The 24,793-nt window shown below is 51.1% G+C and overlaps 1 protein-coding gene across 1 annotated transcript; it reads left to right on the top strand.

The window, feature by feature from the left end:
- Positions 1-22,303: 22,303 nt before the first annotated feature.
- KCNA5 (potassium voltage-gated channel subfamily A member 5) lies at positions 22,304-24,097 on the top strand. Its single transcript, XM_062195456.1, has one exon. It carries the CDS (start codon positions 22,304-22,306, stop codon positions 24,095-24,097), a length of 1,794 nt encoding a protein of 597 aa, XP_062051440.1.
- The last annotated feature ends 696 nt before the right edge of the window (positions 24,098-24,793 follow it).

Genomic DNA, 24,793 nt, shown 5'->3' with positions numbered 1-24,793 from the left:
CACGGATTTTCTTTGCGGGGTTTGCCCAGGGTTTGGAACATGGAAGAGAAAACCCAGGCCACAGCGAGGACCTTCTCCACTGATCTTCTTTTGTCTCCCACAGCCCGCCGTGCAGCCTGCCTCCTTGGGATCTGGAGTCTGTGGGCCGCATCCTCATGGAGCCGCACTGTGGACCGCCCAACATGGGGCCTCACGTGTGACCCTGCATGTAGTGGAAGCAACATCTTCCCACCCTGCAGCTGGTTAGCAGACCCCATCAGCTCAGAGGCCTAGTCTGAGCTCTAGGTTCTACTCCTGGCTGCACCGGGGACTTGGGCTCTGCCCATGAACAAGCCCTTCTCATCCTTGCTTGTCCTTTAGTTTGTTCAAAGGTCTCACAGCCACCTGAGTGGATCCTGGAACCAACCTTAACTCACTGGCTCAGGCCTCCTCCCTACATCTGTAAAATGAGGGCCTCGGCTGGATGGTCTCTAAGCACTCCCGTCCTGTGGTTCCTTGGTCTGTAACTGACCACAGGGACCGAGCGCCTTGTGGTCTGGGAAGCACCACTGCCCAGAGTGTCCCTGGCAGTGCCAATATGGCAGGGCTGGATGGGAGCACTTCCGATCAGAAGTGCATTTGGGACCATGGGTACGGAGATCCGTGGAGCTCATGTTTCACTAGGCTCCCTCAGTTTGCCTTTCTGAGTTGTAGGAGTCCTACTCTGGGCTGGTAGACAAAGGGCTAAGACAAGAGATGCTAAGGAGAGCATCTCTCTCTTCCTTTTCCTCACTCCTCCCCTACCCCTTGCTTCCCCTCCCCCTCTTCCCCATCCCTCTCCTTCCATCTTCCCTCTCTCCTTCCTTCCTTCCTTCCTTCCGTCCTTCCTTCCTTCCTTCCTTCCTCCCTCCTCTCCCTTCCTCCCTCCCTCCCTCCCTCCTTCCCTACCTCCTCTCCTTTTCTTTCTCCCTCCCTCCCTCCCTTCCTTCTTCCCTTCCTCCCTCCCTCCCTCCCTCCCTCCTTCCCTACCTCCTCCCCCTTTCTTTCTCCCTCCCTCCCTTCCTCCCTTCCTCCTTCCCTCCCTCCCTCCCTCCCTCCCTCCCTCCCTCCCTTCCTTCTTCCTCTTCAGCACCACTTCTGACTGCCCTCGCCCTCTCTTACCTCCTGTGCTTATTTTCACCCAGGGTCCCTTTGTGGTCACAGCTGCGCACTCCTCCTACAATACCTCTTTGCTGAGTGCCTCTTTTCTGATACGCTCCACACAGTGGTCTTCCTGCATACGCTCAGTTTCATCATCCTTTTTCTGAACTTCTGCCACCAGATAAACTTGAGAGGCAAGCTGGAGAAGCCAGACTAAGGGGCAGGACCCAGGATTACAGCTTGCAGAGCTGTCCCTACAGGGAGTTGGGCAGATGACAGCGTGGCGCCCAGCCCAGCTGCGCCAAGAGAACCCTGCATTTCATCCTAAGAAGGGAGAAGGAGGGAGGAGGAGGGGAATGCCTCCTCTCCAGAGTTCAGGAGGAAAAACGCAGACTTAGCTTCCTGGACTTATTTCTGTTTGTGCATTTATCACACAAATTTGTCTCTGTGCATCTCTTTCTCTGGTAGAGGCAAATCCCTCATTGGAGGGACTGTCTTATTCCCAGTGCTCCCCAGACCTGGCACAGTGTCTCAGTACATGTGCATTTGGGTCCTCGGAGTCCACGACTTCCAGTGGGAGTGCAAGAAGTCAAGGCTGGCTTGATATCTAACCTCACAATGGGAAACCCGGGGGCTACCCCAGAGTCACCATGAGTCTGTTTGATTTCCCGCAAGGTTGTGTAAATAGTTCCCCTGAATATCTTTTTTGTCTGCTCACTACTGCCTGCCTGTGTATTTATATAGTTGAATGCTTCTGTGTGCATATGGGCAGAGGGAGAGAGAGAGGATGATGTGTCTGATTGCTTATTCTCAAATACATGTGCATGTTTCTATTTGTGTTTCTCTCTGTGGTATTTGCTTGTCTCTTCTGTATATCTCTGGAAAATAAAAGCTACTGAGATCAATGATTTGCTGATCCTAACGGAAGACACAGAATCACTGAAAAATTCCTGAATTCTGCTTGGAGCCCCCAAAGAGGGATAGGGAAGGAGGGAAGATGGGGTAAGATGGGTACAGCCAACCTCCTCATGGACCCTGAAGCACAGCAAAGGAGACTATGTGGCTGAGAGCTTGCAGTCCAGCAAAACAAGCACCTGCTGAGCTGTTTTTCCCTAGAACTGGGTGGGTCTCTGAACAGCTTGCCTGGGCAGTCTCTCTCTCTCTCTCTCTCTCTCTCTCTCTCTCTCTCTCTCATTGTGCTTATTTTTTTCATAGTTTCTACCCTTAGCTCTTTTAAAGCCCGAGGTGATTTCTTGTTTTGCGATGCTCAGCAGTCAGGAAGGTGAAGGCACGGTGCAGGGATGTCCGTGCATTTTGGGGAGTATCTACCCACTGGGCACTCTGGATAATCAACTCAAGTCCAGGCACGGCTGCATCCTGCAGACAGAACCTCGGAGAAAATTTCCTGTCGGTTGTACAGGATGTGAGCACATTCCACACACTTTCCAAGCACAGGTTGGGCACCTTCTGAGGACGGGGGTGGGGGGCACCTATTTTAAGACAATTTTATTTTAAACGCATAGGAGTACGGTCTGTTCTGCGGTGTAGCAGCCGGGACAGGGGAAAACTTAGTCATTCTAGAGTTCAGAGGTAATATTGGTCCGGTTCCACGTGGCTTCTTCTGCTTGGCTGAGCAGCGTAAGGGGAAAGGGTAAGCCTCGAGACACATCTGAGTGAGCTAGGACTTGGGCTGGGGATAGCCTGCTGTGGGTCATGTCAGGGAGGTGCTCTGGGGAAGTTCCACGTTACCGTGACTTCTGAGTCAAAGGCTCTTTGTAAATGTTGCTTCTCCGTGCAGAGTGAAAAATCATAACACAGCCAAACTCCTCACTAGTGCTGTCGCGGTTCACCTGCATGAACTGTTGAAGATCATGGACAGGAAGGTGCTGGTTAGAAGGCTGACCATACAGCGTAGCGAGGCCAAGCCCCGGTCTAGACAGTGCCCGTATCCCACGACAGGGAGGGCATCCAGGGGAAGCTGCCATTGGCAGAAGGGGGGAGGCAGCCCCCTCTCCCACTGTGTCCCATAAGCGTCTCCCAGCTAGTTAGCAGTTTTTAAAAATCAAGCCCTCGGCCGGCGCCGCGGCTCAACAGGCTAATCCTCCGCCTTGCAGCGCCGGCACACCGGGTTCGGTTCTAGTCCCGGTCGGGGCACCGGATCCTGTCCCGGTTGCCCCTCTTCCAGGACAGCTCTCTGCTGTGGCCAGGGAGTGCAGTGAAGGATGGCCCAAGTGCTTGGGCCCTGCACCCCATGGGAGACCAGGAGAACCACCTGGCTCCTGCCATCGGATCAGCGCGGTGCGCCGGCCGCAGCGCGCTACCGCAGCGGCCATTGGAGGGTGAACCAACGGCAAAAGGAAGACCTTTCTCTCTGTCTCTCTCTCACTGTCCACTCTGCCTGTCAAAAAAAAAAAAAAAATCCAGCCCTCGCAGTGGTCAGGGTTTAAGATCTGTGTGTGTGAGAGCTTGTGGGAGTCAGCAGGGTGCTGCTTGCAGGGCCGTGTGGGGCGAGGAGGAGGGGAAAGAGGCCTCGGAGACACAAGACCTTGGCATTGAGGACCCAGGATTTTAGTGGGGGTGGGAAGGAAAGAATGAAGGGAAGAGTTGTTCTGAAAAGATCAGGGCTGGGTGGGCACCTGGTGCACGGGGTCGGGGGGCATTTCACTCTCTGTGCAGGACGTTCACATTCCATTTTGGAATGCCTGGTTCGAGTCCCGGCTTCGCTCCCAGTCCCAGCTGTCTGCTACTGCACACCCTGGGAAGGAGCAGGTGATGACTCAAGTACAGGGGTCCCTGCCACCCACATGAGAGACCTGCGCTGAGTTCCAGGCTCCTGGCTTTGGCTGGCTGTTGTGGGCATTCGGGGGAGTGAACCTGCAGGTGGGAGATCGCTGTCTGTGTCTCTCCCTTTCAAACAGAATACAAATAAATCAATCTTTGCAAAGCCACGTGGAAGCATGCTAATGGTGGAGAACCCCTGAGTGGGGAGAGGCAGCCCTGGATTCTCAGCATCCGAGAGTTAAGGCCCTGCCCCTGCCCTCCCCCTGGCTGGGACGGGGACACCGCCCATCTTTGATCACTGCCTTTTCACAGACAGAACTCAACACAGAAGGCTCTTTCAGCTCTAGAAACATGAGGGCCTCTCAAAGATCTCACAGAAAAATGGAATTAAAAGATAATATGAATGGTTCATGAACTTTTGGAAGCCCCTTTGTATACATTCATGAAGTTGGAATAATAACATATGGTCACTAGAAACCCTTCTTTTAAAAATACTTACTAATTTAGTGAAGCAATGTTAAATAAGAATGTAGGAAAATCTGTTTTGAGGAGAACTATGTATAAAATGTCAACACAAAAATGCTAACAGTGACTGTCTCCAGAAGATGAAATTGTGACTATTTTTATATTCTTTTGTGTTTTTCCTGTTTACTACAATGCTTATTCTTTTTTTAATAATAAAACTATAGCATGATGAATTCAAGAGGTCCAGGGTATGCTTTGTTTCTGAGAATTATTGAGCTATTGACTTGATCTGCTCATCTTGTCATTATCAGTGATGTGGATGCTGTAGTTGATCCTACTGTTGATAACACAGTTACTGAGGCCTTGCTGTCTTCCAGGCACTGAGCTGCTGTTAGAGAGCTGGGTGCAGACCAGCCTTGATTTTCATTATAAGGACCATGTGAAGACTTAAAAAAGTATGGGAGAAGTCACACCTTGAGACCCAGCCATGGCTGCAGGAAAAGTTAAAATAAAGCCAGTGTTGGCCCAGTGTGGGCACAGAAGGGGATTTTGAACAGACGGAAACTCAGAGTCAAAAAATGAAAATGGTGCCGGCCACCACGACGACCTGATTCCAAGCTTCCCACAGTGACACCAGTCCTTGCTCTTGAAGTGAGAGGTCCCTCGGGATCAGAACTCCAGCATGGCATCCAACAGTGACACTAAAACTCCTTCTTCTAAACTGATGAGACTTTACACGCTGTAAAAACTGTCCATGTCTGGGGACCAACTTTTGCATGGACCATGGGCTCATTTGGGGTTCACAGGTAGGAGTTTCTTGGAGTCAGAACCCAAGGGTGAGTTTTGACCAGAGGCTTCACCTCTACAAGGAGAGTGGGAGGAGAGCGAGGAGTGGTGACGACCTTCCGACGACAGCCCTGCCAGGCTCTGGTCTCTGGAGCTTGTCTGAAAAAGGAAGAGGGTGCTCCCCACGGATGAGGAGCAACTCCCCCAGATGCAGCCTCATGGCAGAGCTGTGCTGGGAGGACTTGGGCTTCTTGCCAGCCTATCTGGGGCACTGTGTTCTTGAGGATTTGGGCAGTATGGAGGAATTCGTTCTCATGGGGCTGTTTCTAAGCCCCAGATCTGACTCTTAACTTGTAATGTAGTCCATCATTCTGGAAAACAATTGACATTACACTTACATATTCCACCATCTCCAGCCATCTACTGCGTCTTCTTTTACATTTTTAAAAAAGATCGTTCGTTCGTTCCTTCTTCCTTCTTTCCTTTCTCCCTCCCTCCCCCCCTCTCCCTTCCTTCCTTCCTTCCTTCCTCCCTTCCTTCCTCCCTTCCTCCCTCCCTTCCTTCCTTCCTTCCTTCCTTCCTTCCTTCCTTCCTTCCTTCTTTCTTCTCTCTCTCTCTCTCTCTTTCTTTCTTTGACAGGCAGAGTTACAGAGAGAGAGAGAGAGAGAGAGAGAGAAAATCTTCCATCCGCTGGTTCACTCCTCAAATGCCTACAACCGCTGGAGCTGGAACAATCCAAAGCCCAGAGCCAGGAGTTTCTTCCAGGTCTCCCACACAGGTGCAGGGACCCAAGCAGTTGGGCCATCTTCTGCTGCTTCCCAGGCCATTAGCAGAGAGCTGGATCAGAGGAGGAGCAGCTGGGCCATGAACCAGCACCCAAATGGGATGTGGGCATCACAGGAAGAGGTTTAGTCTAGTAAGCCACAGCTCTGGCCCCTTCTTTTACATTTTAAAAGGAAGAGGAGGATGAGCATTGATTGTAGAGGTTAAAGCACTGTTTGGGACACATGCATCCCATATGAGAGTGTCTGGGTTCAAACAGCAGGTCTGCTCCTAATCCCAGCTTCCTGCTAATGGACACCCTGGGAGGCAGCAGGTGATGGCTTAGGTAGCTGGGTTCCTGCCACCCATTTGGGAAAACTAGATTGAAATTCTGGCTCTTGATTTGTGCCTGGCCCAGCCCGTTTCTGGGGAGTGAACCAATGGATGAGAGACTTCTATCTGTCTCGCTGTTGATGTCTCTCTGACTTTCAAATGAATACAAACAAAGAAAAATAAAGCAAAAAGGAAGAGGTTAAAAGCTGTACTTATCAATGCTCTTGCGCCCAAGGAGGCAAGTTGGGGCCCCAGGTGTGTCTTTCTGAGCTCCAGCCTCAGGTCAGAAGACAGCAGCCTCATTGAGACTGTATAACCAGCCCCGCAACTGTGCCCACTGCAAGGTTTTGCAGCTAAGTCCTTATCACATACACCTCTTAGCATTTCTACAGCTACTGCCTGCAACTGGCTACAAGGACACAGATGGCCTCCATGGCTCCCTCCTCTTCTCCATTTTTATGTCTCTTAGTCTGCCCCAGCAAAGCTTCATGGCCTAGTGGAGAAACTAATTTCATACAAGTTCCTTTAAAACTACAATCCCTGTTGGACTTTAATTAAACACTAGATGTGTATGAGGAGTAGCTCTGTACACGCAATGCAGCTACTGTCTTCCAGCAGCCTTTGCAGGGACAGATGTAGAATAATACAGAAGAAGCACACAATAGAATAATACAGAAGTCATAAAAATTATGCTTTTTATAATTCAGTGTATGCTTGTGAAAATGTGAGCCTACTTGAATAGGCTGGTCTAGGGTATTCAACAATTGCTCCAATGGCTTGGTAGTTGCCAAGGCTGCCACATATTTCCAGAATTCCCTTATCTGTGCTTGCAGTGAGAGTGGGAAGCGAGAGATGTCTTGGCTCCAGACTTGAAGGACAGAAGTGAGGCCCCTGCCCTATCACCATCTCCTCTCAGAAGGGTGGGGCAGGTGCCCTTGGGGCTCGCACACACTGTCACTGCTCTGCTGACTCCCACTCTGTGTGCAGGCAGCAGGTGCACCTGCAGGTGTCCATTCCCCGTGAATCCTTCTTTGGCTTCTGATTCCTGGGCCAGCTACATGTTTAGATCAGGGACAGAGGATTCCAGCTCTTCCTGGGGGACAAGCATGTCATCTTGGGGGGAGGCACTGAGCACTGCTGCGGGCTGTACTCCTTCTGTGGGTCTCAGCCCACCTGTGCCCCCGCCTACTTTACCTCCGTCTGCCCTTTGCAGCGGCTTTCCCTGGGCACTTCATGCTCTGGCGTTAGACAAGAAGACGACAGCCTCTTGGAGATGATTTAAGCAGCTCTTACAGCCACACAAGGTCACACTCTGTCACTAACACCTTATTGTACACACTTGGTCAAGGATCCACTTCTCTGAATGCTGGCTGATATAATGGCCATGCAATGTACACCAGCTTCACAAACTCACTGGACACTCAAGGCTTAAAAATGAGACAAGTGGTCTTGAGCAATATTTGGACCAAAAGGAGAACCGGGGTGTGGAGAGACTGTGGGCGTGGGCAGGGTGAGAGTCTCCTGGGTGCACAAAGAGCTACCCTCAGGGGAGGGAGGTGTGAACCAGTGTCCCTGTTTCCTGTACAGCACTGGGACATCCTTGGAGGTCATTCTGAAGACCCAGATCCTTCAGGGCAGCTAGACAAGAGGGTGCAGGCTGCTTTTTGATCAGCAGACAAATCTAAGAGCAGACCTGTGAAATTTTCTTGGTTTGTAAATTGAGACGTCACGATTCACATGCAAGGAAAGATTGGAATGTGGACGCAGTAAGGCTGGGATTTTTCTCACTATTCTTCCCTCTTCCTTCCTTACCCTACTCCCCCACAAAAAAATTAAAAAAAAAAAAGAAAGAAGGAAAAGAGGAGCAGAGAGGTTGGAGATCGTGCACCTGCCTCAAGTACGAGTGTGGAGATCCTATGCCACGCCCCAGACGAGAGTGGAGAGACTTTGGTGAAGTTCAGGGACATGACAAGTCTTGCAAATGAGAGCCTGAGTAAAATGGACAACAGCCAAGTCGAGCATAAAAATAGAACTCTGGCCACACTCTGCAGCAGCCAGTCCGGGAAACAAACCCATCACCTCCAGTCACCGGCCCAGGACATCAGCTGGCTTCGAATGCATCAGACAGACTTGTAGGAAGTCAAGCCACTATTTCTATCAGCTAGCCCAGGAAGAGAAACAATAACCCCTATAACAACTGGCCCCAAGTGGCCAGGCCTTGATTCATAACTGGCAGCTTCCTTAACTTTTGTCCCTGCGTACACGTTAGGCCTAACAAGAGAAAGCCAAATGTGCAGCCCTAACCTGTGAGTAGGACTCCATGTTTCTATGGGCCTGCCAGCAGCTTCCTCTTGCCAAGGGCTTCCAATCAGGGCATATCTGAAGGCTGCCCCTGTCGCCACTATAAAGGTTTCCTATCCTCTGCCTGCCCTTGAGTCTCTGTTATTTGGCAAGCGACATTGACTCGCTCACTTGCTGTAGCAAGCTCTGAATTCATGGCTTTTGCTGACCCCCATTTGGTTGGTCTTCCTTTAACTTAATTCCACATGGAGAAGTTTCTTGTCTTAGCACATTGCAGCAGTCCTAAGCTCAGCTGGTGGGTGGCCTGTTTGAGCCAGGGATGGGTTAGAGACAGCTTCCAGGGTTTATAGTAGCCCAGGAGGTAGTGTTGCCAGATAAAAGGCAGGCCATCCATTACCTCTGAATTTCACATTAATAAATATTTTTAGTATGAATATGTCCCATGCCTGATTTGGAACATACTTAGGCTAAAAATATTCATTATTTACCTGCAATTCACCATATAACCGGACATCCTGTGTTTTTATTTGCTAAATCTGGTAATCCCACAAGGAGGGCAACAACTAATGTTCTCATGCCCCACCCCAGGGGTGACAGCACCAAGGGAACTGCAGGGAGAGTCAGGGCTGGAAGGGGAAGCCTCAGCAGAGGTGACAGGGACCACCCTCCCAGGGACTGGATGACAGTGCTTCTGATTCTTGATGGATTTCCACCATAGGGAAGGCGTGCCCAAGAACCAAGAGAGAGAAGATTGTTCTGAGATTCTGAGAGAGAGTCTTAGGTCAAGACACCTCTAAGTCTAGAAGTAGATGCCTACTTCTCGCCATTGCTGCAGCTGTCCCCGAGGAAGCACTGCTTCTCCCCCCGCCTCCCTCCGAGTGTAACATTAACCCCAGGAAGAAGGAAAGTGAATGGGAGACGTTTCCTCCTTGTGACCAAGTTGCCAATATAAAGTGACACTTTAGGACTTCCAGGGTACTGAGTCAAGATGACTATATATATAGTCATATACATATATATGATATATATAGTCATATATATAAATATATATTTGCATATAAAATATATAGCATATAAAATATATATGCAAATGACTAGATTAATTTTCTCCATCAGTACATGGAATCCTCACATTAAACAGTTAATCCAATGACCAGCAATTAGCGTTTGCACAAATGAGTTTTTTGTCTGAGAAGCTTTCAAAAGTTCATACCCACTATACAGGTTTTGGTGGTTGCTTTTTGTTTTTGCTGTTGTTATTTGTTTGTTTGTCTTGAGAGAAAGAGAGGCAGACAAAGACAGAGACACAGAGATCCTATTGGTCGGTTCATTCTGCAAATGCCCGCAATGGCCAGAGTTGTTCCAGGCTGGAGCAAGTAGCACAGTCCAGGTGTCCCCTGTGGGTTGTTCAAGATAACACAGAGTGGGTGGTGGGGTAGATTTAAACCAAGGTTTCTTAGTCCAGAGCCTGTGCTCTTTCCACCCTGCCTTACTATTTGGCCACCAGAGTTGCCTAGTTCATAGGAAATTCCTATGTCTGATTGGCTTTAATTAGAGGTTTTTTTTTTTTTTTTTTTTTTTTTTTTTTTTTTTTTTTTTTTTTAATTTGAGAGGCAAAGAGGCAGAGAAAGGGCTTCTATCTTGCTGGTTTAATCTCTAAATGCTCACTGCAAACCAGAGCCATGACCAAAACCTAGAGGTAGAACTCAACCCAGTGGGCTGCTACAAAGGTGAGCCATCACCTGCTGTCTCCCAGTGTCTGCGTTCGCAGGAAGCTCGAGTCAGGAGCTGGAGCTGGGGCCTGAATCCAGGTACTCTACTGCGGGACCCAGGCATCTCAACCACAGAGCTAAACACCTGCCTCTAACTGGAGCTTTTCTAGAGGGAACGCGCTGGGCCTTCTTCCTTGCAAGGACTGTACCTCCACCTTAGGATGTAGTGCATTGCCTAACACTGCAGAGTGCCTTCTGTGTGTGAAATGCTGCCCTAAAATTCCTGACAGCCCCATGAGGTTAAGCACCAGCAGTATAACTCCCATTTTACAGAGAAGTTAAGAGACTTGCCCAAGTTCACACAGTCAGTGAGTTCTGCAAAATCGGGCTGCCCGTCCATGGCTACACAGGCTGGTGCCCCTTTCTTCAGAGATTTTGAGCTCTCAGCCTGGCCTGTCTCCCCTGTGTATTTCCTTTAAGTACTGAGAGAATGATGGGGTCAAGGCCTCAGAGAACCCTAAAGGAAGGTCCTGAGTAAGCCTTAGTGTTTAAAAATACCCGTCATGAGGTGAAAGCTGGCATGGCCCAGCTGTAGCTCCTGGCAACTATCAGTCCTGTCTCAAAAACAGGCCCTTTTTTATTTCCTGTGTTGGCCAAGAGCGAACGGCTCCATAAAGCTACCTTCTTTGGGAATTGTGGACCAGATCTCCGAAGCTCCACTTGCAACGGCCTTTGCTGGCAACCGCCGCTTTCTCACCCTCACTGCCTCCGACCTCAGCCAGGCCGCCCGGATCGGACAGCTGCAGGCAAGAGGAGCCTGCAGGGGGAGCTGGGCTGGTGGAGTCAGCAATCAGGCTGCTGCAAGCCGCAGATCAGCAGGTCTAAAAATCCCGGCCTCTTGGAGCCCCTTGGTTTCGACATCCCACGGTGCTTGCTAACAAGCGATGACCCGGAACTCTTGAGGGCTGTCCATCCTTTATACGTTGTCACGGACTTTCCTCCACCTGGCTTGACTGGGACTTGGAGCAACCAAGGGCAGGAGGGGGAAGCGTATAGAAAGCTAGAAAGATAAACGTAGTGAAACACTTCCCCTGCTCGCTAGTCCTTCAGACAAGATGTCCTAATAACGGTGAGAGTCTCCCGCTGTTACTCTACCCTCCACGGCTCCACAATCTTCAGCGATTTGCTTAAGCACATTAACCAGTTTCCACATTTATAAATTAGTATTAATAATGGCACCTACCCCTTAGGGCTGCTTTTGAGAATTAAATGTTATTGTGTATGGGGCCAGTGCTATGACCAAGTAGGTTAATCCTCCACCTGAGGTGCTGGCATCCCATACGGGTGCCGGTTCTAGTCCCGGCTGCTCCTCTTCTGATCTAGCTCTCTGCTATGGCCTGGGAAAGCAGTAGAAGATGGCCCAAGTGCTTGGGTCCCTGCACTCACGTGGAAGACCAGGAAGAAACTCCTGGATCCTGGCTTCAGATTGGTGCAGCTCCTGCCATTGTGGCCATCTAGGGAGTGAACCAGCGGAAGGAGGACATTTCTGTCTCTCCCTCTCATTCTGCAAATGAAAGGTGACACTAGAGATCGAGTCATCCCAGGAGCTACCTGGGTCTCCTTGGCTCTGAGGAATGAGTCTGTCCTGTTCCTTCTTCCCTAGAACTGTCTGTTTCTGTGTGCACGGATGGCAGATTTGCAGACCACTGAATGGAAAGCCTGCTCTCTCATTAATCAGTGCCACTGATTTTGAACTCTCAGCCTGACCTGTCTCCCATGTGTATTTCCTTTAAAATTCAGAGTCACTGTCTGTGACTGTAAATAAATAAAAATCTTTTTAAAAGAAGAATGTCTTTGTGTCTGTAAGAGACAGAGTTCAAGGGCGGACATATACCACTGGCTATGATTTCACGAGAGACCACAGTGGGAGTGCAGTTTGCTATTTCACATGAGCCTCAATATAACCTGAGGGAAGGCAGTAATAGAAATAGAGAACAAAACTCAAGCTGTGGTTTTTATGCCTTCCAATGTCATGCTGATTACATTGTTTAGACAGAAGTGTTAGCAGCTGCCTCGCCCAACTCTCTCTCTCTCTCTCTTCCATTGCCACTTTGCCTTGTTCTTGAGCTGTAGGATAGCACCCCACCCCAACTCACCTGGTTTTCAATATCCCCCAGTCTAGGAGAGTAATAGGAAGGAGCTGAGAGTAACCAGGCAGTCCCCACAGTCATTCACGGGGGCGTTGGCAGCCACTTCTTTGTTGGCAGAGACAAAAGCACTGGAGCTCAGTTGAAAAATCCAATGGGTGGTGGCTGAGCTGCGGCAGAAACTGCGCAAGTCTTTATTATGATCTTGCACATCATATTCCCGCCAGCAGCCTCAGCCCACTAAAAATAAGGATGCTGCTTCCCTGAGATAAATAGAAAGAAAGAGAGAGGGTGGGAAGGTAGGGGTTTCGGCAGCGGGCTGTGGAAGGGGGGAGAGAGAAGCGACAGACATGAAAATAGCAGCAAATGAATACCGTGTAATTTCGAGCAGTCGATAATGTCACGCTGCAGGCTTGCTAACTCTGCAGCGGCAATCGCCCTTCTGCAGATCACAGTGTTTACCCGAGGAAGAAATGATTGCTGTGTGAGAGAAGTCATGCTGCTTCCTGCTTCAGGAGATGCAGCACGGATTCATGAGAGAGCAGGCTTTCCATTCGGCGGTCTGCAAATCTGCCATGCGTGCACGCAGCCTTTCAGACACAGAGACAGTTCTAGGGAAGAAGGAACGGGACAGACTCATTCCTCAGAGCCAGGGAGACCCAGGTAGCTCCTGGGATGACTGGATCTCTAGTGTCACCTTTCATTTGCAGAAAGTCAGCATCTGACTTAGGATGACTTCCTGCTTGCCGACCCTTTCTAGAGATCATCTCTGGTCAGAGCACTGAGCTGCACTCCATAGATGTGCGTTTGCAACCAGGATCTAACGAAGCTCAGCCTCTGCTCTTTCTCTGGAACCAACCTCCGGGTGTTTGCCCACTGTAAAAATGAGGGGATTTGCCTGGCTAACCTTGTAGGTCCCTTGCAGCACTCCAAGTCTCACTCTGGCATTTTGAAAAGAGAATAGGCTGAGAGGCAAAAATCATTACGTCCCAAGATGTCTACGTCTTAATCCCTGGAAACCATGAACAACTTACCTTACAGAGCAGACTTGGCAGACCTGATTCAATTTCCAGGATCTTAAAATAGGAAGATTATCCTGGATTATTTGGGTGCAGCTGGTATAATCAGAAGGATCCTTAGAAGATAGAGGAGGGAGGCAGAAAAGTCAGAGAAGGAGAGGGGACCCAGCAAGCAGCAGGTGACCTGATCTTGGCTTTGATGCTGGAGGAAGGGGCTGTGGGTCAAGGAGAACAGGTGCTTCCACAGTCTGGAGGAGGCAGTGAAACGAATTTTCCCCCTAAAGCCTCCTGAAGGAAACAGTCTTGCCAACACATTGACCTTAGTCCAGAGAGAACCATCTGGGACTTTGGGTTCCAGAATGGTAAAACACCATGCTTATGTTTTCTGTCTGGTAACTTGCTGCCGTGGGAATAAGAATCATACTACCAAGAAGGCCCACCAGATGATGAGGGTCCCTGACCTGTTGCCCATCAACCGAGCATCCACAATGCTGAGGCGAACACCCCTAATGCCAGGGAGCCAGCCTGCTTTGCTGTGCACTAAGCTGGAAGATCCTGGCTACATCATTAGGTCAACAAAGAAGAGGCCACTCATCATCCCCATGGGTCACTATAGACAGCCAGGGTGGATAATTTAGCACCTGGGCATGTGAAATGACATAGACTAACTAGGATAAACCAATCAACTGACATTTATTGAGCGTTCCTGATTTGTCAGACACTGAATGCTAGAGCAACTACAAGAAGTAAGTACTATCGGTGTCTTTGTTTTATGAAGGCAGAGAGTCTCACAAGGAACAACAGAGGGAATGCTGGCATTCTGCCTAGGCCTACCTCAATCAATACTCCAAGCTCCCATTCAGAGAATTTATTTTCTAGACCCAGCATTCTTTATGCACCATGACATCCAGTCAAAGGACCAGAGCCCCCCAAGAGGGATAGGCCCTCTGGGACAGGGTTCTCAAACTTGGACTCCTGGACCACAACTCCAGATGTTCCAATCCAGCAGGCCTGGAAAGTGGAGTGGGAAATTGTCTTCCTAGTATGCTTCCAGATGATCTTGACACTGCTGGTCCATGGACCACACTTTGAGTAGCAAAGCTCTGGAAGCTACCCTACTGGCCCCTGCCTCCAGGTCTAGATAGGCTGAAACCATGCCAAGCTTAACCCTGTTTTGCCATCTAACCAACTTTTTGCAAAAGTCAGAATAAAGAGGATTTATTTTGATGTGGACATTGAGAAAAATAGAGGCAGAGGTTATTATTACCCCCACCTTGGCTGGGCTGCATGAATTGTGTAGTGGCCTCTTATTTTTTTCCAGACCTAGAAGAGATGCTGCTTATATAATAATAATAAAACTCTCCTACATGTGTTGAGAACTTTTAAAATAAAATACATTTTTCGTATATGTTGATTCATAGCCCAAGTTCATAAAAATTAGTTTATGCAACATGGGCAATAATCTGACTAGAAAAGCCATTGACTATAAAATACTCAACTAATAAATATCTTCCTTCGTCTGCGCAGCTAAGAGGGAGAAAATGATAGTTGTGGTTGTCACTGAGAAAATAAAAAATAATCTCTAATCTTCTATAACCAGTGAGGTTGTTGGGTTATAACTTCCTAGTGTGGGTCTTTGTGTTATACAAGAATAGTACAGTAATATATCTTTTATTATTATTATTTTATTTGACAGGTAGGGTTATAGACAGTGAGAGAGAGAGACAGAGAGAGAGGTCTTCCTTCTGTTGGTTCACTCCCCAAATTGGTTCACTCCCCAAGTGGCCACTACGGCAGGTGCTGTGCCGATCTGAAGCCAGGAGCCAGGTGCTTCCTCCTGGTCTCTCATGAGGGTGCAGAGGCCCAAGCACTTGGGCCATCCTCCACTGCCCTCCCAGGCCACAGCAGAGAGCTGGACTGGAAGGGGAGAAACTGGGACTAGAACCCGGCGCCCATATGAGATGCCGGCGCCACAGGCAGAGGATTAGCCAAGTGAGCCACGGCGCAGGCCCTATCTTTTATTGTTTTTAACATTTTATTTTATTTATTTTTAACTACTTGAAATGTACGGTGAGTGAGAGAGAAAGAGATGGAGATAAATATATCTTCCATCTACAGCTTCATTCCCCAGTCCAAAGCCAGGGAGTGGGTCTTCCACATGGCTGGCAGGGACTCAAGTACTTCAGCCATCACCTGCTTCCTCCCAGGCACATTAGCCAGAAGCTGGATCAGAAGCGGAGCAGGGGGGACTCAAAATGGTAATTGCATACGGGATGTGACATCCTAGGCAGATCAGCCCACTGTGCTCCAATACCTGCCCCTGTAAAATGCCTGAGGGAGGAAAAAATTGGACAAGAGGAAAAGAGAGACTGAGGGGGTGCACGTTGGGGTACAGGAAGCTCAGTAGCCCCCTGGGATGCTGCACCCCGTGTCAGCCCCAGCAGTTCTGCTTGCCATCCAGATTCCTGCTAATGCACCTGGGAGGCAGTAAATGGAGGCTCCAGGACTTAAGAGCCTGTCACCCATTTGGGACACAGAATTCCTGGCCCCTGGCTTCAGCCTGGCCCAGCCCAGCTGTTACAGCCGTTTGGGGAGTGAACCAGGTGGTGGAATTTCTCTCTCTCTTTCTCTCTCTCACTGCCTTTCAAGTAAATAAATAATTATTTTAGAAAACAAAAGATGGGGCTGGCATGCTTAGTGGGTAAAGTCACCACCTGCAACACTGGCACCCCATATCAGAGCACCCATTCAAGTTCCAGCTGCTCTACTTCCAATCCAGCTCCCTGTGGAGCTCCCAGTGGAGGATGATCCAAGTACTTAGGTCCTTGCCACCCATATGGGAGGCCTGGATGGAGTTCCAGGATCCTAGCTTCCGCTTAGACTAGCCCCAGTGGTTGTGGCTGTTTGGGGAGTGAACCAGAGGATGGAAGATTTCTTTCTCTCTGTCTCAGTCTGCCCCCCTCTCTCCATCACTCTGACTTTCAAATCAGTCCATCAATAAAAACATTTTTAAATAAAAATAAAATATAGACTGGGTGAAATCATGATGATGCAGCCACAGCCCACCTGTTTGTTGGCAGAGGGAAGGGAAGGGGAGGGAAAGGGGAGGGGAGAGAAGGGAAAGGGGAGGGAAGGGAAGGGGAGGGGAGGGGAGGGGAGGGGTGAGGGGAGAGGAGAGAAGGGGGAAACCATTACTTTCCCCAATGAGCCATCCCAAACTTGCTGGTCCCGGTATATTTAGGTCACTTCATTCTCTATAGCCTCTAAAATGCACTGAGCCCATTAATGAATTTATTCCAGGATTATATCTAGGAAGGGGGAGATGGAACAGGGGAGAGAAAAGGCCAAGCTCCAGATGTGAGCCTTGATTTGTGAATGGCCCCGCAAATTAATCCTTCTAAAACAGGAAATCCTAGCAGCAGGCCTGAGCACTCTCTCAGGATCTGGGTCAATTTAAGCATCCTCTTCCTCTCCTGCAGCCTTCAACCTCCTCCCTGCTCTTCCTCCTTGCATACAGTCAATCATCCCCTCAGCCCTCACACACACACACACACACTCATTCACTCATATACACACTCGCTCATTCATACCCACACATGTACATGTTCATATACACACTCATACAGCACTCACACACACACACGTTGTTTTGCTTTACCTTTGCACACACACACATTTGCTTTGCTTTACCTTTGCAGCTTCCATCAAACAAGAAAGGAAAATCATTTCCAGGGTTTCCTTCCCAAGGTGTTGGATGGCTGGGGGGGGAGGGGCAGGGCAAGGAGAACACCTGCTCCTCTCATTAAAGGGCTCCCGGGGCCGATCTAGGAGGTGAAAACATCTGGGAGAGGGGCTAGGTGACAGCCCCTCGCCTTCCGCTGAGCAACACACTGCCACCAATCGCTGGCAGCGTACTCCCACTGCTTACTAAGAGAGTATGTCAAAAAGTCTGTGGGAAAATGCAGTTAAAAGACATTTATTTGGGTGCAAAAATTTGAAAACCACACATAGTGTTTTCAGTATTTGCATTTTCCATGAGTCTTTTGTAATAGAACTGTAACTTTGGGCTAATCAGCAGTAAGCCCCAGACGGTAAGGGACCTATACTAATCAAGTTCTCCCTCTCTCTCACTGTCTCTGTCTCTTTCTCTCTGTTTTTTTTTTTTTTTAGCCAAAGAAATTTTGACTGATTTTGACCAAAGAAAATGAGGACTCGTCTTTCCACTCCTGACACCTCCATGTTTTCTTAGAAAGATGAGGCCCAGTGGGACTGGTGTTGAGACACAGTGTGTGATTCCAGCATCCCATATCAGAATGCAAGGTTCCAGCATTGGATGCTCTGATAAAAAAAAAAAAAATGCATGCATAGTTTTTCACAATATGCATTTTTCATGAATTTTTTTAACATGCCCTTATATGCATGGAATTCAGTATATTTTGCACCAACATAAACTAAATTTTTTAAAGATACATTTATTTCTTTGAAAGTCAGAGTTAGAGAGAGGAAAGGCAGACAGACAGACAGACACACACACACACACATATATAGAGCGTGAGACAGAGAGAGACAGAGAGGAGAGAGAAAGGTCTTCCATCCTCTGGTTCACTCCGCAATGGACACAATGGTTGGAGCTGGGCTGATTGGAAGCCAGGATCCAGGAGCTTCTTCCCAGTCTCCCATGTTGATGGTAGGGGCCCAAGCACGTGGGCCATCTTCCACCCACTGCTTTCTCAGACACATTAGCAGGGAGTTGGACTGGAGGTGGAACAGCTAGGACTCAAACCGGAGCCCATATGGGACGCTGGCGGTGCAGTGGCTTAACCAGCTGGGCCACAGTGCCAGCTCCATAAACTAAGTTATTAATTCCATTTTCTATGAAGTTCTTGACCTAATCTTGGACCTCCAAGAGGTTAGGAAATAAGTTTGTCTTTTTTTTTTTTTTCTTTGACAGATAGAGTTAGATAGTGAGTGAGAGAGAGAGACAGAGAGAAAGGTCTTTCTTCCGTTGCTTCACCCCCCAAAATGGCCACCATGGCTGGAGCTGCACCAATCCGAAGCCAGGATCCAGGTGCTTCCTCCTGGTCTCCCATGCGGGTGCAGGGCCCAAGCACTTAGACCATCCTCCACTGCCTTCCCGGGCCAAAGCAGAGAGCTGGACTGGAAGAGGAGCAACTGGGACTAGAACCCAGCGTCCATATGGGATGCTGGCACCGCAGGTGGAGGATTAACCAAGGGAGCCATGGTGCTGGCCCCATAAGTTTGTCTTGATCATCAATATGTTCCCAGCAGCTGGGGCAGTGTTGTGCAGAGTACATACACAATAAATATTTTTGACATGGATTAATAAAATTAGTATTTAGGATTGTTTCTCTTCCTCCTGCTTGTCTCCCTTCACCTTCTCCTCCTTCCTTATAATGACTGACTTCCAGTGACTCCTTAGCGTCTCCTTTTCTCTCAGGTTCTGCACACTTGATGGGTTCCCCTGGGATCTGCCCAGGAGCAGTCCTGCCAGTTGAGAGAAGTCCTCCCACATGTTCTGCTGGGTGTGTCTCATTTTGCGGGACAGATTCAGTGGCTACAAACCGTTCTTTTTTTTAAAGGTTTATTTATTTATTTGAAAAACAGATTTATAGAGAGGCAGAGGCAGAAAAAGAGAGAGATCTTCCATCTACTGGTTCACTCCCCAGATGACTGCAATGTCCAATCCGAAGCCAGGAGCCAGGAGCTTCTTCCAGGTCTCCCATGCAGGTGCAGGGTCCAAGCACTTGGGCCATCTTCTACTGTTTTCCCAGACCATAGCAGAGAGCTGGATCGGAAGTGGAGCAGCCGGGACTCAAATCGGCACCCATATGGGATGCCAGCACTGCAGGCGGCGGCTTTACCCACTTTGCCACAGCGCTGGCCCCCAAACCATTCTTTAGAAGATGTTGTTTGGGGTTTGTCTGAGCTGATGTTGCTACTCACAGTGTGATCTGTAGACAGGGGGCATCAGCAGCATTACTTGAAATGCGACTAAACCTCAGCCAGCTCAGAGTCTGTTCTTTAGGTCCTCAGGTCTTGCTGCTGCTTAAGTACTGCTAGGACTAGATGGGAGGACAGCAAGGCAGGTTTCAGGTACGTGACGTGTTCTCTGAGAAGGCACAGAGGAGGAGGTCAGAGTGCAGGAGGTTCATATGCAAGAAACACAAGAGAGAGAAAAGGGGTGGGCGGCAGAATTCAAAAGAGGAAGCGTTCAGACCGGGATGCTGGTGCGGCACTCGTGGAAAGGAAGAGGGAGGAATGAAGGCTGGACAGGGAGCTCCCCAGGCTACAAGGCAGATCTCACCAAGTCTTGGCCAACCCAAGCCAGAGCCAGGAGCGTTCATTAGCAGAGCTCCATGGTGGGTAGCAAATGGCCAGGTCTTGTAGCTCAGCTGTGTTCAGTCACAGGCAAAAGCCTGCCAGGAGGAACGTGGCCCCTGCACAAAAGCTGAGGCAGGGTCACAAGTCACCAACTGCAGAGACTCTCGGTGAACAGCTAGGGAACAAGGGCGCTCTCAGCAGTCTATTTCTGTGGCTGCCACATGTGACATATGCAGGCAATTTTGCAAGATACCTATGCGGGTTGGCGAATGCGTGGAAAGCACATTTAAGAAAATGCCACATTAAAGGAGGCCTGACTTTCCTGCTTTGCTAGGACTGCTGTGTCGTATTCTTGTTGTCCAGGGAGCAATCCCCCTGAGGGTCCCCGGGAGATATGCTCCAGAGAGCTCCTTCTCCTAGGGAGACCAAGGAGAGCTCCAGTGTTCACAGGAGCCAGTCAACAAGATGCAGTGGTCGCAGGTCTCTGACCCCACCCTCTACAAGCTCAGTAGTGCCAGGCCCGATCCTGCTGGTCCAGAGAACAGGGGCCAGTGGAGAGGGAGCAGGGATGACAGAGGACGGGGAGACGAGAGTATACACCTGTGAACCAGGGATGCCTGCACCTACCGGCTTTCACCTTCATGCCCCTTCTAAGTCCATGCACATTTGCAAAGACAGCCGAGCCCATGCACAAACCATGTGCATGAAAACACATACATGTGACAAATTCACCTCCGCCCTCAGATACACAACCCAAAAAAGCCACATGTGCAGATCCTTCTCCAACCTTCACACCAACTTGTAGGGCCATCGTCCCAACCTTCACACCAACTTATAGGGCCATCCCCTCTCCTCTACCTCTGCCGTCCCAACAAACTCCCAAATCACCCATTGGGTTCCAATTTAATTCACAGACAAGCAATGCACATAAATAAACCCCACATAATCTATGGGAACAAAAGCAGACAATGCAATCAGACATTCAGAAACACAGGGGCTTTGGCGTAATTGAAAAACCAAGAAACATCTGGAGGCTGTGTCTGGAATTTCCAGACGTGCTTTGAAAAACATTTCCTTTGGCTACCCATGCCACTCAAACCCTGCAGGGGCAGGAGATAGCCTGGCCCCCTCACCAAGAGGGACTTCTAGGGGAGCCATCTCAGCCACCCTGCTGCTCCAGGAGTACAGTTAGGGAACATTTGTGTCTGCAAAGGTGGTTAGCAATTCTATGGAGCAGTGGCCAGTAGGGAGCCTGACTCCCAGCCTCATCACTTTAGGCCTTTGTAACCTGGAGCTTGCTCATTTACAAAGGGGGCTAATAACATTCCTCACCTACTAGGTTGCCATAGGAACACAGGTGTCAGTAGCTAGCACTGGGAATGAGCCAGCACTATATGGAGAGCAGTCAGAATGTGTTGTTAGGATTCTCCTCTTGGGAATTCTCCAGCTCCAGGGATTCCACAGCCTTTCCTGGCTCCCACTCCTAAAGCACTCGTGCCTTTGCAGACCCCGGTCCCAGCTTCCACGCACTTGCTGGCTCCCAAGTTCACCAGGTAGCATCAGCCTGCCTTGGGATTTTAAAAGCCCTTCTTTCCTCTTCCCCATGTGGTTTTGGCAAAAGGGATTTGGTGGAGAGAGCCCACAGGCTGCGCGTCCACAGGATTAGGAGACCAGGAAGCTTATCTCCTGGGTTGCTGCCCGGCTGGGGCTGGGGATGCCCACCTGTGGATGCGGCTGCTGTGGCTGACCGCGGCTGCCAGGACTGGAGCCAGGGTTTCTCCCAGAGCGAGGGCAGGGGGCGTCACAGGGTTGCAGCCCTGTACCTTTTCATGGGTTTGTAGGAAGCTGGGGAGCGATGTGGTTCTTTATCTCTTGTCTGTAATTCCTCCCAAAGAGAAGCTATTGGGTGTCTGTCAAAGGGAAACCGTGGAAAGGTTTTGTTGTCCCTCCTTTCATCCAAAGGCAGTTCCTTTCCCTGGGGTCCACTTGCCTTTCAACCGGTTCCCGGGTGACCTGAAATCCTGAGTTGTCCCCATCTGGTTGCCCTGGGAGACTCCGAGCTCTCGGTACAACCTGTTCCTCCCCCAGCCTCTCCCTCCACTGGGCTGCGCCCTCCTGGCCCCCCTCCCTTCCCTTCCCTCGCCTGGGGCCCAGCTGCGCCCTCCGGGGAGACACCCGCTGCCACGGTACCCGCGGGTGGGAGGGAAGCGGGAGGAGCCGGCGGGCGCGGGAGGGGTGGTGAGGCGCAGAGGGCGGAGGCCGAGCGCCGCGCAGCCAGAGAGGGGCGACTGGAGGTTGCATCTGCAGGAGGCTTCTCGGCTGCTTGGTTACCGGGACTGCAAGACCGGCAGGGAACAGGACAGCGTCTTCCTGACGTCAGGACCCAGCAAGGGGACCGCGCCAGCTACCCTAGTGCGCCCCGGAGCCTCGCCGGCCGACGGCGGGATAGGGGCCGGACGCGAGGCGCCGGCGGAGCGGGCGCGGGGGGCGCGGGAGCCGGTGGGCTGGGGCGCAGCATGCCCCGTGCCCTCGGGCCATGGAGATCGCCCTGGGGCCCCTGGAGAACGGCGGTGCCATGACCATCAGAGGAGGAGGTGAGGAGACGGCAGGATGTAGCCAAGCAGCGCCGACGGCTGGGCTCGGCGATGGCTCCCAAGAACCGGCACCGAGAGGGCGCGGCTGCAGCGCGCGGCGGGGCGCAGAGCCGGGGGAGCGGCCTCTGCCGCCGCAGCCCCCGGAGCTGCCGCAGCCTAGACGGTCGCCTCCGGAGGACGAGGAGGGAGAAGGCGACCCCGGCCTGGGCGTGGCGGAGGAGCAGGCGCTGGGCGCGGGGGCCCTTCACCACCAGCGCGTCCTCATCAACATCTCCGGGCTGCGCTTCGAGACGCAGCTGGGCACCCTGGCGCAGTTCCCCAACACGCTGCTGGGGGACCCCGCCAAGCGCCTGCGCTACTTCGACCCGCTGAGGAACGAGTACTTCTTCGACCGCAACCGGCCAAGCTTTGACGGCATCCTGTACTACTACCAGTCCGGGGGCCGCCTGCGCCGGCCGGTCAACGTCTCCTTGGACGTGTTTGCGGACGAGATCCGCTTCTACCAGCTGGGGGACGAGGCCATGGAGCGCTTCCGGGAGGACGAGGGCTTCATCAAAGACGAGGAGAAGCCCTTGCCCCGCAACGAGTTCCAGCGCCAGGTGTGGCTCATCTTCGAGTACCCGGAGAGCTCCGGGTCAGCGCGCGCCATCGCCATCGTCTCGGTCTTGGTCATCCTCATCTCCATCATCACCTTCTGCTTGGAGACCCTGCCCGAGTTCAAGGACGAACGCGAGCTGCTCCGCCACCCCCCGGTGCCCCACCAGCCTCCGGCTCCTGCCCTGGGAGCTAACGGCAGCGGGGCCGTGGCACCTGCCTCTGGCTCCACGGTGGCTCCGCTCCTGCCCAGGACCCTGGCCGACCCCTTCTTCATTGTGGAGACCACGTGCGTGATCTGGTTCACCTTCGAGCTGCTCGTGCGCTTCTTCGCCTGCCCCAGCAAGGCCGAGTTCTCTCGCAACATCATGAACATCATCGACATCGTGGCCATCTTCCCCTACTTCATCACCCTGGGCACGGAGCTGGCAGAGCAGCAGCCCGGGGGCGGAGGAGGCGGGCAGAACGGCCAGCAGGCCATGTCGCTGGCCATCCTCAGAGTGATCCGCCTGGTGCGCGTGTTCCGCATCTTCAAGCTCTCCCGCCACTCCAAGGGGTTGCAGATCCTGGGCAAGACCCTGCAGGCCTCCATGAGGGAGCTGGGGCTGCTCATCTTCTTCCTCTTCATCGGAGTCATCCTCTTCTCCAGCGCCGTCTACTTCGCAGAGGCTGACAACCAGGGGACCCACTTCTCCAGCATCCCTGATGCCTTCTGGTGGGCGGTGGTCACCATGACCACGGTGGGCTACGGGGACATGAGGCCCATCACAGTGGGGGGCAAGATCGTGGGCTCCCTGTGCGCCATCGCCGGGGTCCTCACCATCGCCCTGCCCGTGCCTGTCATCGTCTCCAACTTCAACTACTTCTACCACCGGGAGACGGACCACGAGGAGCAGGCAGCCCTGAAGGAAGAGCCAGGCAGCCAGAGCCGGGGCACCTCCTTGGATGCAGGAGTCCAGCGCAAGGCCAGCTGGAGCAAGGCTTCCCTCTGCAAAGCTGGGGGGTCTCTGGAGACTGCAGACAGTGTCCGCAGGGGCAGCTGCCTCCTAGAGAAATACAACCTCAAGGCCAAGAGCAATGTGGACCTGCGGAGGTCCCTGTATGCCCTCTGCCTGGACACCAGCCGGGAAACCGATTTGTGAAGGGAGACTGGTGATGGTGGTGGTGGTGGTGGGGGAGATCAGCATAGTCCCTGAACCCGGGCATCCACTTCCTACCACAGAGTATTGCAAGTCCACCCTGTCACCGGTGCCTGTCCCTCTTCTGTCACTCCTTCCCCTCCCTTCCTCCCTCCCTCCCTCCCTCAGTCCCCCCATTTTTCCTCTTCTTTCCATGACACCAAGGGTCGCCTATTTTTAAAAAGTACCACATTCCATGACGCAGGAGCTGCTGAAATGGTGAACGCTGTCAGATGGATGTATTTGTAGCCACTTTCCTATACCCAGCAGAGGGATAACCCAAACAGAAATGACTTTAAATAGCCCAGATCCCAAGAGATTTTGTAACCCTCACTACCCATGGGTTCAAGTTTGCTTTATATACGATTATATTTGTGTATAGGGGGAAACATTATTTTTGTGGCCAGTGAGTGGATTTTTGTACTGCAGTTCAGATGGGGATATTTTGATTCTATTTCCAAGATACACGTCGTATTTGTGGGAGAGAGAGAGAGCGTTATGGTGATGTTTTCTGTGAATTCATATCAGAGCCAGAGTCCAGTACCTCTGTTCTTTGTTTCTTGGGTTTTTCAGGCCGCTCTATTCTCAGATGTGTTTTCGGTGCTTTGTGTGTAAGACAGGGAACGTTCTGGAAGAAAGGCAAGTCTGACATTTTTATGC

Source organism: Lepus europaeus, chromosome 6 (genome assembly GCF_033115175.1).
Source record: "Lepus europaeus isolate LE1 chromosome 6, mLepTim1.pri, whole genome shotgun sequence".
Taxonomy (NCBI): domain Eukaryota; kingdom Metazoa; phylum Chordata; class Mammalia; order Lagomorpha; family Leporidae; genus Lepus; species Lepus europaeus.
The sequence above is the reverse complement of the archived record's forward strand: the minus strand, read 5'-3'. Positions and strand labels throughout refer to the sequence as shown.

What these genes read in the sequence shown, in the direction of transcription:
- KCNA5 (XM_062195456.1), top strand. Translation starts at nt 22,304, where the DNA reads ATGGAGATCGCCCTGGGGCCCCTGGAGAACGGCGGTGCCATGACCATC.